The 13,625-nt window shown below is 49.6% G+C and overlaps 1 protein-coding gene across 1 annotated transcript; it reads left to right on the forward strand.

Moving 5' to 3' along the window:
* The first annotated feature begins 2,608 nt into the window (after window positions 1-2,608).
* On the forward strand, window positions 2,609-8,192 carry LMO2 (LIM domain only 2). Its single transcript, XM_072119086.1, has 3 exons — window positions 2,609-2,981; window positions 5,861-6,076; window positions 6,514-8,192. The coding sequence occupies exons 1-3, from the start codon at window positions 2,941-2,943 to the stop codon at window positions 6,731-6,733; spliced, it is 477 nt and encodes a 158-aa protein (XP_071975187.1). The 5' UTR covers window positions 2,609-2,940; the 3' UTR covers window positions 6,734-8,192.
* The last annotated feature ends 5,433 nt before the right edge of the window (window positions 8,193-13,625 follow it).

Genomic DNA, 13,625 nt, shown 5'->3' on the forward strand with positions numbered 1-13,625 from the left:
TTAGGTACAGTATTGTGTGGGCACTATATGACAGTATTATTTGGATACTGTAGTGCAGTGATATTAGGTATAGTATTGTGCGGGCACTATATGACAGTATTATTTGGATACTGTAGTGCAGTGATATTAGGTACAGTATTGTGCGGGCACTATATGACAGTATTATTTGGATACTGTAGTGCAGTGATATTAGGTACAGTATTGTGCGGGCACTATATGACAGTATTATTTGGATACTGTAGTGCAGTGATATTAGGTACAGTATTGTGCGGGCACTATATGACAGTATTATATGGATATTGTACAGTGATATTGGGTACAGTATTGTGTGGGCACTATATGACAGTATTATATGGATATTGTACAGTGATATTAGGTCAGTATTGTGCGGGCACTATATGACAGTATTATTTGGATACTGTAGTGCAGTGATATTAGGTACAGTATTGTGCGGGCACTATATGACAGTATTATTTGGCTACTGTGCAGTGATATTAGGTACAGTATTGTGCGGGCACTATATGACAGTATTATTTGGATACTGTAGTGCAGTGATATTAGGTACAGTATTGTGCGGGCACTATATGACAGTATTATTTGGATACTGTAGTGCAGTGATATTAGGTACAGTATTGTGCGGGCACTATATGACAGTATTATTTGGATACTGTGCAGTGATATTAGGTACAGTATTGTGCGGGCACTATATGACAGTATTATTTGGATACTGTAGTGCAGTGATATTAGGTACAGTATTGTGCGGGCACTATATGACAGTATTATTTGGATACTGTAGTGCAGTGATATTAGGTACAGTATTGTGCGGGCACTATATGACAGTATTATTTGGATACTGTAGTGCAGTGATATTAGGTACAGTATTGTGCGGGCACTATATGACAGTATTATTTGGATACTGTAGTGCAGTGATATTAGGTACAGTATTGTGTGGGCACTATATGACAGTATTATTTGGATATTGTACAGTGATATTAGATACAGTATTGTGTGGGCACTATATGACAGTATTATATGGATATTGTACAGTGATATTAGATACAGTATTGTGTGGGCACTATATGACAGTATTATATGGATATTGTACAGTGATATTAGGTACAGTATTGTGTGGGCACTATATGACAGTATTATTTGGATACTGTAGTGCAGTGATATTAGGTACAGTATTGTGCGGGCACTATATGACAGTATTATTTGGATACTGTAGTGCAGTGATATTAGGTACAGTATTGTGTGGGCACTATATGACAGTATTATTTGGATACTGTAGTGCAGTGATATTAGGTACAGTATTGTGTGGGCACTATATGACAGTATTATTTGGATACTGTGCAGTGATATTAGGTACAGTATTGTGCGGGCACTATATGACAGTATTATTTGGATACTGTAGTGCAGTGATATTAGGTACACTATTGTGCGGGCACTATATGACAGTATTATTTGGATACTGTAGTGCAGTGATATTAGGTACAGTATTGTGTGGGCACTATATGACAGTATTATTTGGATACTGTAGTGCAGTGATATTAGGTACAGTATTGTGCGGGCACTATATGACAGTATTATTTGGATACTGTGCAGTGATATTAGGTACAGTATTGTGCGGGCACTATATGACAGTATTATTTGGATACTGTAGTGCAGTGATATTAGGTACAGTATTGTGTGGGCACTATATGACAGTATTATTTGGATACTGTGCAGTGATATTAGGTACAGTATTGTGCGGGCACTATATGACAGTATTATTTGGATACTGTAGTGCAGTGATATTAGGTACACTATTGTGCGGGCACTATATGACAGTATTATTTGGATACTGTAGTGCAGTGATATTAGGTACAGTATTGTGCGGGCACTATATGACAGTATTATTTGGATACTGTAGTGCAGTGATATTAGGTACAGTATTGTGTGGGCACTATATGACAGTATTACTACATGCTGACAAGACACAAGTATGTATGGTATTTTTTATGCCTCTCTTTTCTGTATTGTACTATGTGACAGCATTATTTGGATACAGTTTGGTAATATTAGGCGCAGTATTGTGTGGGCACCATATGACGGTATTATTTGGATACTGTCTGATGGAGAGGTAGAGAATATCTGCATTGGGTGTGCACTGTGTGGCGCTATTATATTGCATTGTATTACTCATTTAACTACAATATATTTGTAAAATCCCCCAATGTCTGTGTGTGGTGGTCCCTGCCCCCTCGGTCACCCCCTCTGCTGTTACGGGGGACGGGTCAGGCTGTGGCCACTACACCAAACCATGTCTGAACCTATTGCAAATGTCCTGATACCCCTGACACTGACAGTATCCAGCGGCTCTGGACTTAACGACGGAATCTCATCATTTATGCAAATCATATGAAATAATTGACACTTTATTGCCGCCCATAATCCTGTAATTAAAAAAACGCCATAAAACCATTTACAGGGTGGGGTGGGGGGATTAACCCCTGTAATCCCAGCCGCCCTGAGCTGCTACCTGCCAGGCACAGAGGCTATCCCCGGGGACAGCAGGGGGTTAATGAAGGAGACAGCTGCAATGTAAGAGCCCAGGAGGAGGTGGGCTGCGCAGAGACCCCCAGACAGAGGCGGCAGCTGTGCCTTTAAATACCATTTCCTTCTATTGTATTTGAATGGTGATCAGGAAAAAGGAAATGAAAGCGAAGGGGCAGAGCCAAGGAGGTAACGCAGCAGAGGGGACAGCGCTGGCTATATAAGTGACAGAGGCTTCCCTCTCACACAGAGGATGGAGAAGGCTCCGCTCAGTGACGCCGGGAGTCGGGGGGGACGCTCTGGCATTGGGGGGCACCAGGATTTGTGACGAGAGGGGGATTCTACGACTGCGAAGAAGAAAAACCACAGATCCTTGGGCGGACAATACGACATCGGAGAAGGCAAATGTCATCGGCCATAGAGAGGAAGAGTCTGGACCCTACAGAGTAAGCGCCTAGGGGGTCTTATACTAAGGGAGGGGGCAGTCCTGTCCATTACAGTATTGGGAGATATGACAGATGGTGGTCAGGGGTTAGCATTGGGCAGCATATGGGGGGGATTCGGTGATATTTTGGGGTAGTGACCCCGGGGGTAGACTCCCACAACTGTTGCACTCCTAATTTGGCCTTATATAGGGGCATCCAGTGTTGTGTCCTATTATAGACACTGACCCCCATGTGTTTCCCATGTAGCAGAGCTCAGTGTGCGATATGGCACAAGCTTTCTGATATTGTACTGTATGTGTTTATTTCTTATGGCATTAACATGATAGGGTTAAAAGTGCAAAGTCGCCTCTGCTACACGAAGATGTTAGTAACACTACATCACCCGGGCGAGCTACCGCAGAGAGGAGTTATATATCCTCATGATGAGTGGGGCAGCAATAATAATATTATATTAGATAATAATACTGCCATATAGTGCACACAAATCAGATAGGTAAATAACACCGACATGTAATGCCCATATAATGCAGACAGCCTTTGCCGAAATAATACTGCAATATGGTAGTCAAGTCATTGGGGCTCATTTACTAAGGGTGCGCGGAGAACATTTTCGTTGGGTTTCCCGACGATTTCTGTTTTGCGCCGAATTGCCCTGGGATTTTGCCGCACCCGATCGGATTTTGGCGCATCGGCGCCGGCTTGCACGCGATCTTAGTGAATTGCGGCAGACCCGAACGCACCGCAGAATCGCGATAGGACCGGGTAAGTAAATCTGCCCCATTATGTGCACACACATAGATATAGATATGAGTATTCAAATAATACCGCCATATAGTGCAGGGATGAAGATAGATCGAATATAACGCTGCCAGGCAATGCCCTCATTATATTCAATGTATGTATTCATATACGTAATAATGTCATAAAGTGCTCACACATAGATAGAGATAGATATGAGTATTCAAATAATACCACCATATAGTACACACAGGACAGATGGATAGAAACACTGCCATGTACTGCCCATACAATATATTACAATATATAGTGCCCACAAAATACTGCCATATAGTTTTCAAATAACACTGCTACGTTGTACAGACACTATAGAAATCAATACAAGATAAATGATAATACTGCCATGTGGTGCACACATTGGGGCTCATTTACTAAGGGTCCGAACTGCGCACTTTCGACTGGTTTCCCGAATATTTCCTGATTGTGGCGCATCGGCGCCATCATTCATGTGACAGAAATCGTGGGGCGGTCATCGGACAACACGACGGATTCGGACAAACCGCAGAATTTAAAAAAAGGTTTTTTGTCGCAAGATCAAGCACTCACATGCACCAGGAAGAAGAAGGTGAACTCCGGCGGACCTCGGCGGTGAAGCGACGGATGCAGGAACTCGGATGTACGCGCCGGACCCGAATCCTCGTCGGACAACGCACCGCGGGATTGCGACAGGACCAGGTAAATCTGCCCCAATGTTGTCATAAAGTATCTACACAAGACAGGCGGCTGATAGAAAGATATGAGATAGATAGTGTATCATGACATCTCCTGTATTGCATCATATTGTGCGTCCGGTTTTCCCTACGACATATTTATGAAGCCGCGGAATATTCCGGGTGTTATCAGGGCAGAGCAGAACTTTCTGCTGAGGTTATTACTTCTTCCATGGCTCCCACTTCTTATCTGAATAAGTGAGGCATGACATGACCAGGGGAGGGGGGATCAGCGCATCCTGAAATATAATACCGCCATATCCACCACACATAGTCATGGAGCCAGGTGGGGCTGTGGAGTGCTGTGACAGGAAGAACTTTCATAGACATCAGAAGAAAACAACCTGAGCCCTCGCCCTCCTGGGGGTCGCCCGCTGTACTGAGCGTGGAGTAATCTGTTATCTACAAACACCCTCCGGTGCTGGAGACGTCTGTGGGGTCCTGCGACCTCTCACAGGGGCTGCAATATCACAAATCGGACCTATTATTGTATCAGAACCAGAATCCACCTGAGGATCGTCTGTACTGTACCAGCGAGGAGACTCCGACATAGAGCGTCTCTCGCTCTGGAGGACCCAGCACGTCCGGCAGCCCATACATTTCAATGGACATTGTGTAGTGCCTTGTTTCACCACTGGTGGAGCTGTAGGGAAAGTCAGTAGCTGATGTCGGGTTTCATTAGGTCATAACGTTGATAAGACGTCACTAGGGGTGAGGTGTCATGTGACCATTGTACGACCCTAATAATAAAACGTTATTGTCCAAAACACAAGTCTTAAAGGAGCCGTGGCTGATCAGAGACCTCCCTTTAATGAGTCTATGTAGTGCGGGGGGCGGTCTGGTCTAGGGGGGACATCACTGTGCACCATAGAATGTGACATCATATCATAATACTATAGTAACATAATATTATCGCGTCGCGTCGCGTCGCGTCGATGAGACCCCATGATGTAATATCTCCACACACTGGAGACTGAATTAGCATTTCAGAGAATAAACTCTTTGGAAATTTAGTTTTTTTGGGAAAAACGTGTTCAGGATTTAGAGGATATTTATCAGAGAGCAAAACAGGTCTAGTTTCCCATGGCAACCAATCAGAGCTCAGCTTCTATTTTCAAAATCCCTGTGGGAAAATGAAAGCTGAGCTCTGATTGGTGTAAATTTCTTCTGTACCCCACGTGCTCCTAAAATGTACTTCCTGGCCCAGTAATGGGGGTGACACCGGGGTATAACTTGGGTTGTGTGAGCCTCTAGCTGTAGGGTCGGCCCCTCACATGTTTGGGTTTTCCTAATTTTTAGGAATTGTTTGTGTGAGACATTCGCAATGTTATGACGCCGTGTGTGACCGATCTGTCTATGTCTTCCCGCCAGTGAGCCCGTGGATGAGGTCCTGCAGATCCCCCCCTCACTGCTGACATGTGGGGGCTGCCAGCAGAACATCGGGGACCGCTACTTCCTGAAGGCCATCGACCAGTACTGGCACGAGGACTGTCTGAGCTGCGACCTGTGCGGCTGCCGCCTCGGGGAGGTGGGGAGGAGGCTCTACTACAAGCTAGGACGCAAGCTGTGCCGCCGAGACTACCTCAGGTACAAAGAGGGCCAGGGGGTGTTCAAAACATGGTCGCCATCTTGATTGCCGCCATCTTCGATCCAAGGCAAGTTTTTCCGACGTGATGGTGTCATGTAACATATGAAAGAAGACGGGAATTGTCTCAGAAGCCGATTGCCGCAATCAGATCCGTTATATCTCCTGTGGTTCAGAAGTTATCAGCACAGAATCGGGATCGATCCCTGTGACATGTGGATCCAAACGTTATGAACCCACATGAGAATCATATCTGTGCTGATCAGATTACAGATCTGACTGCGGCAATCGATTTCTGAGACAATTCTGATCTTCTATGATACCATCATATCGGAAAAAAACTTGTACTGGATCCAATATAGCGGCTTTCAAGATGGCGGCCGTGTCTCAGACATAATGTAGATTCCAGCAGGAGTTAACAATGTCCCGTCTCTTGCAGACTTTTCGGCCAGGACGGTCTATGCGCCTCATGTGACAAGAGGATCCGGGCCTTTGAGATGACCATGAGGGTGAAGGACAAGGTCTACCACCTGGAGTGCTTCAAGTGCGCCGCGTGTCAGAAACACTTCTGCGTGGGCGACCGCTACCTGCTCATCAACTCGGACATTGTGTGCGAGCAGGACATCTACGAATGGACCAAACTGAATGGGATGATGTAGACTCATGGAGGGCGCCTCTCACACTAAGGTCCTTCACTGCTGGTCCTTCTAAGGTGGACTTCCCCTTTAAGTCCTCAGCATGGTGCTCCTACATTGAGCGGGGAAAACCGGAAACTACTGATAAACTTGACAATGACGCTACGACGTATGCTGCGATTTTTGGCAGCGAGCGGATCCTGATGTTTATAATCCTGGATAATCTATGCAAAAAAACTTGGAATTTTTGGTTGATTTCCCATAAATCTTTCCTCCCCAGGATGAGGGTGGATGAGGGAGTGATGTCACTGACATACGTCTTCCCGCGTGGAATCGAATATAGTGGGGACGACCCCATAGAAATGGCATTAAAATGTGAGGGTCAACTCTATGGCGTCACCATTGTGAGGGTTATCTAGGGAAACAGTCAGCAGGTTGCTGGACAGCCACCCCAGGAGGGAACACATGTAGCATGGCGCATGACACATACATGGCCGCTCCAGTACATGTATGAAGGAGTCTGGAGAACCTTAGGTGATGGCTCTGTCATGGGAGTCTATCACTTCTCCCGAGCCCATTTATCAGCACCCAAAGAGATAACTATATTTCATGGGGGGCCGCGCATGCGCAGTGAAGAATCTGTCTGTTCTACACATGCGCAGCCCTCATAGAGTGCCTCCACCCTTAGTGATGAGTGACTGCTGAGTATTCAAACTAAAGCCAGCTTTACTCACAGGAGAAGGGAGGGCGTGTGAAGTAACACAGAGCACAGCAGTGTGAGGACACGCTCATAATGCACTTGGAGAAATCACAATTCTGTAAATATAAATATTACAGTCCTGCTGCTACTAACAACATACATACAGATAGGTATGATTAAACATCTCTATACGGACAATATATAACACTGGCTGCAGAGAGCACAGAACACAGCAGTGTGAGTACACCCCCCTAGTGCACGTGGAGATGCTACAATCCTAGAATATAAATCCATACATCACAGTCCTGCTGCTACTAACAACATATACAAAGGTCTGATTATGTGTATGTTTTTAGTAGCAGCAGGACTGTGATATATAGATCTACATTCTAGGACTGTAGCTTCTCCAAGTGCACTGGGGGGCGTTTTAACTACTCCAGTCCCCCTCTACTGTAAGGCTTTTGGATGTAGGGTAGCAGTGTGAGGACAATTCCCCATTGCACCTGGTGAAACTACAACACTGGAATGTAAATCCACATATCACAGTTCTGCTGCTACTAACAACAAACACAAAGGTCTGAACACACATCTCTCCAGGGACAATACATAACACTGGCTGCAGGCTCCATGATCACTCCTGCTGACAGGTTCCCTTTAAGAAGGGTTATTTAAAGAGGTTTATGCCTTTATTAATGTAGAAGATTTAGGAATGCTGTCATTAGTGTAAGTAGACATGACTAAGCTTTAATAAAAATGTTGCTGCTGTGCAGGTTCCTTCGGAAATTGAGTGTGCGCTCAGTCTTGTAGTGTGGCAGGAGCTGGAAGGATTATTGATCTTCATCACTATCTATAATTGGATCAAACTGATAAAATTATTCTACAGCTTTTAAGTTCTTTCAGACCCTCGGAAAGCTGGGTGACAACCACTATGGCCACCATAGATATGACTGAACTCCCAGTAACCCTTTAAGGGATCCGCCATCTTATCATGTACAAAGTATTCAGACCCCTTCACATTCACTCTTTGTTTCATTGCAGCCAATTGGTAAGATCAAAAAAGTTCTATTTTCCCTCATTAATATGCCCTCTGCCCCCCCCCCCAATAATGTGCCTTCTGCCCCCAGTAATGTGCATTATGCCCCCCAGTAATGTGCCCTCTGCCCCCCAGTAATGTGCACTCTGCACCCCCCAGTAATGTGCCCTCTGCCCCCCCCCCAATAATGTGCCTCCTGCCCCCCAGTAATGTGCACTCTGCCCCCCCCCCAGTAATGTTGCCCCCTCTGCCCCCCCCCCCAATAATGTGCCTTCTGCCCCCCAGTAATGTGCACTCTGCCCCCCCCCAATATTCTGCCCCCCAGTAATGTGCACTCTACCCCCCCCCCAGTAATGTGCCCTCTGCCCCCCCAGTAATGTGCTCTCTGCCCAGTAATGTACACTCTGCCCCCCAGTAATGTGCCCTCTGCCCCCCCCCCCCAGTAATGTGCACTCTGCCCCTCCAGTAATGTGCACTCTGCCCCCCCCCCAGTAATGTGCCCTCTGCCTCACCAGTAATGTGCCTTCTGCCCCCCCCCCCAGTAATGTGCACTCTGCCCCCCCAGTAATGTGCCTTCTGCCCCCCCCCAGTAATGTGCCCTCTGCCCCCCCCAGTAATGTGCACCACGCCCCCCCCCAATAATGTGTACCCTGCCCCCCTAGTAATGTGCACTCTGCCCTCCCTCAGTAATGTGCCCTCTGCCCCCCCTAGTAATGTGCCCTCTGCCCCCCCCCAGTAATGTGCCCTCTGCCCCCCCCAGTAATGTGCCCTCTGCCGCCCAGTAATGTGCACTCTACCCCCCAGTAATGTGCCCTCTGCCCCACCCCCCGTAATGTGCACTCTACCCCCCAGTAATGTGCACTCTGCCCCCCAGTAATGTGCACTCTGCCCCCCAGTAATGTGCACTCTAGGGGACAGAACTTTTTTGATCTTACCAACCAAAAGTCAGAAATGTAAAGGGTCTGAATACTTTCCGTACCCCTGTAATAACACATGAGGGGGGGGGGGGATGTAATAGCTGTGTGATTGGTGGGCTCCCCCCATGTAGAGACAGTCTTTAGGGGGTGACTGGTATCCAGCCCACATCAAAGTTTACGAGATCCACAGATAAGGACGTGGTGACATGAAAGGGCGTCTGCTGCCTCCATGTCTTATCATCCCCAGGACTGCTGATACATGAGGACTGCAGCGGGAGAGGAGTGTGCTGACCTTCCAGGGGACAGTGACCGCTCACATGTAACATGGGGCTGAGTGTCCCAGCAGCACAGAGTATTTCAGGACAGGAGTGCGCTGACCTTCCAGGGGCAGTGACCGCTCACATGTAACATGGGGCTGAGTGTCCCAGCAGCACAGAGTATTTCAGGACAGGAGTGTGCTGACCTTCCAGGGGGCAGTGACCGCTCACATGTAACATGGGGCTGAGTGTCCCAGCAGCACAGAGTATTTCAGGACAGGAGTGTGCTGACCTTCCAGGGGCAGTGACCACTCACATGTAACATGGGGCTGAGTGTCCCAGCAGCACAGAGTATTTCAGGACAGGACTGCGCTGACCTTCCAGGGGGCAGTGACCGCTCACATGTAACATGGGGCTGAGTGTCCCAGCAGCACAGAGTATTTCAGGACAGGAGTGCGCTGACCTTCCAGGGGGCAGTGACCGCTCACATGTCACATGGGGCTGAGTGTCCCAGCAGCACAGAGTATTTCAGGACAGGAGTGTGCTGACCTTCCAGGGGGCAGTGACCGCTCACATGTAACATGGGGCTGAGTGTCCCAGCAGCACAGAGTATTTCAGGACAGGAGTGCGCTGACCTTCCAGGGAGCAGTGACCGCTCACATGTAACATGGGGCTGAGTGTCCCAGCAGCACAGAGTATTTCAGGACAGGAGTGCGCTGACCTTCCAGGGGGCAGTGACCACTCACATGTAACATGGGGCTGAGTGTCCCAGCAGCACAGAGTATTTCAGGACAGGAGTGCGCTGACCTTCCAGGGGGCAGTGACCGCTCACATGTAACATGGGGCTGAGTGTCCCAGCAGCACAGAGTATTTCAGGACAGGAAGTGCGCTGTCCTTCCGGGAGCAGTGACCACTCACATGTAACATGGGGCTGAGTGTCCCAGCAGCACAGAGTATTTCAGGACAGGAGTGTGCTGACCTTCCAGGGGGCAGTGACCGCACCACTCACATGTAACATGGGGCTGAGTGTCCCAGCAGCACAGAGTATTTCAGGACAGGAGTGTGCTGACCTTCCAGGGGGCAGTGACCGCTCACATGTAACATGGGGCTGAGTGTCCCAGCAGCACAGAGTATTTCAGGACAGGAGTGTGCTGACCTTCCAGGGGGCAGTGACCGCTCCGCTCACATGTAACATGGGGCTGAGTGTCCCAGCAGCACAGAGTATTTCAGGACAGGAGTGTGCTGATCTTCCAGGGGGCAGTGACCACTCACATGTAACATGGGGCTGAGTGTCCCAGCAGCACAGAGTATTTCAGGACAGGAGTGCGCTGACCTTCCAGGGGGCAGTGACCGCTCCACTCACATGTAACATGGGGCTGAGTGTCCCAGCAGCACAGAGTATTTCAGGACAGGAGTGTGCTGACCTTCCAGGGGGCAGTGACCTCTCCAATCACATGTAATATGGGGCTGAGTGTCCCAGCAGCACAGAGTATTTCAGGACAGGAGTGTGCTGATCTTCCAGGGGGCAGTGACCGCTCACATGTAACATGGGGCTGAGTGTCCCAGCAGCACAGAGTATTTCAGGACAGGAGTGCGCTGACCTTCCAGGGGGCAGTGACCGCTCACATGTAACATGGGGCTGAGTGTCCCAGCAGCACAGAGTATTTGAGGACAGGAGTGCGCTGACCTTCCAGGGGGCAGTGACCGCTCACATGTCACATGGGGCTGAGTGTCCCAGCAGCACAGAGTATTTCAGGACAGGAGTGCGCTGACCTTCCAGGGGGCAGTGACCGCTCACATGTAACATAGGGCTGAGTGTCCCAGCAGCACAGAGTATTTCAGGACAGGAGTGCGCTGACCTTCCAGGGGGCAGTGACCGCTCCGCTCACATGTAACATGGGGCTGAGTGTCCCAGCAGCACAGAGTATTTCAGGACAGGAGTGTGCTGATCTTCCAGGGGGCAGTGACCGCTCACATGTAACATGGGGCTGAGTGTCCCAGCAGCACAGAGTATTTCAGGACAGGAGTGTGCTGACCTTCCAGGGGGCAGTGACCGCTCACATGTAACATGGGCTGAGTGTCCCAGCAGCACAGAGTATTTCAGGACAGGAGTGCGCTGACCTTCCAGGGGGCAGTGACCGCTCACATGTAACATGGGCTGAGTGTCCCAGCAGCACAGAGTATTTCAGGACAGGAGTGTGCTGACCTTCCAGGGGGCAGTGACCGCTCACATGTAACATGGGGCTGAGTGTCCCAGCAGCACAGAGTATTTCAGGACAGGAGTGCGCTGACCTTCCAGGGGGCAGTGACCGCTCACATGTAACATGGGGCTGAGTGTCCCAGCAGCACAGAGTATTTCAGGACAGGAGTGCGCTGACCTTCCAGGGGGCAGTGACCGCTCACATGTAACATGGGGCTGAGTGTCCCAGCAGCACAGAGTATTTCAGGACAGGAGTGTGCTGACCTTCCAGGGGGCAGTGACCGCTCACATGTAACATGGGGCTGAGTGTCCCAGCAGCACAGAGTATTTCAGGACAGGAGTGCGCTGACCTTCCAGGGGGCAGTGACCGCTCACATGTAACATGGGGCTGAGTGTCCCAGCAGCACAGAGTATTTCAGGACAGGAGTGTGCTGACCTTCCAGGGGGCAGTGACCGCTCCGCTCACATGTAACATGGGGCTGAGTGTCCCAGCAGCACAGAGTATTTCAGGACAGGAGTGCGCTGACCTTCCAGGGGGCAGTGACCGCTCCGCTCACATGTAACATGGGGCTGAGTGTCCCAGCAGCACAGAGTATTTCAGGACAGGAGTGCGCTGATCTTCCAGGGGGCAGTGACCGCTCACATGTAACATGGGGCTGAGTGTCCCAGCAGCACAGAGTATTTCAGGACAGGAGTGCGCTGACCTTCCAGGGGGCAGTGACCACTCACATGTAACATGGGGCTGAGTGTCCCAGCAGCACAGAGTATTTCAGGACAGGAGTGCGCTGACCTTCCAGGGGGCAGTGACCACTCACATGTAACATGGGGCTGAGTGTCCCAGCAGCACAGAGTATTTCAGGACAGGAGTGCGCTGACCTTCCAGGGGGCAGTGACCGCTCACATGTAATATGGGGCTGAGTGTCCCAGCAGCACAGAGTATTTCAGGACAGGAGTGTGCTGACCTTCCAGGGGGCAGTGACCGCTCACATGTAACATGGGGCTGAGTGTCCCAGCAGCACAGAGTATTTCAGGACAGGAGTGTGCTGACCTTCCAGGGGGCAGTGACCGCTCCGCTCACATGTAACATGGGGCTGAGTGTCCCAGCAGCACAGAGTATTTCAGGACAGGAGTGTGCTGACCTTCCAGGGGCCAGTGACCGCTCACATGTAACATGGGGCTGAGTGTCCCAGCAGCACAGAGTATTTCAGGACAGGAGTGCGCTGACCTTCCAGGGGGCAGTGACCGCTCACATGTAACATGGGGCTGAGTGTCCCAGCAGCACAGAGTATTTCAGGACAGGAGTGTGCTGACCTTCCAGGGGGCAGTGACCACTCACATGTAACATGGGGCTGAGTGTCCCAGCAGCACAGAGTATTTCAGGACAGGAGTGCGCTGACCTTCCAGGGGGCAGTGACCGCTCACATGTAACATGGGGCTGAGTGTCCCAGCAGCACAGAGTATTTCAGGACAGGAGTGTGCTGACCTTCCAGGGGGCAGTGACCACTCACATGTAACATGGGGCTGAGTGTCCCAGCAGCACAGAGTATTTCAGGACAGGAGTGCGCTGACCTTCCAGGGGGCAGTGACCACTCACATGTAACATGGGGCTGAGTGTCCCAGCAGCACAGAGTATTTCAGGACAGGAGTGCGCTGACCTTCCAGGGGGCAGTGACCGCTCACATGTAACATGGGGCTGAGTGTCCCAGCAGCACAGAGTATTTCAGGACAGGAGTGCGCTGACCTTCCAGGGGGCAGTGACCGCTCACATGTCACATGGGGCTGAGTGTCCCAGCAGCACAGAGTATTTCA

This window comes from Engystomops pustulosus, chromosome 7 (genome assembly GCF_040894005.1).
Source record: "Engystomops pustulosus chromosome 7, aEngPut4.maternal, whole genome shotgun sequence".
NCBI lineage: Eukaryota > Metazoa > Chordata > Amphibia > Anura > Leptodactylidae > Engystomops > Engystomops pustulosus.

Bases quoted from the DNA above. Each gene is read 5' to 3' on its own strand.
- LMO2 (XM_072119086.1), top strand. From the start codon at position 2,941: ATGTCATCGGCCATAGAGAGGAAGAGTCTGGACCCTACAGA. The intron at 2,982-5,860 runs GTAAGCGCCTAG...TCTTCCCGCCAG, and splicing joins AAGAGTCTGGACCCTACAGA to TGAGCCCGTGGATGAGGTCC. The intron at 6,077-6,513 runs GTACAAAGAGGG...CGTCTCTTGCAG, and splicing joins TGCCGCCGAGACTACCTCAG to ACTTTTCGGCCAGGACGGTC.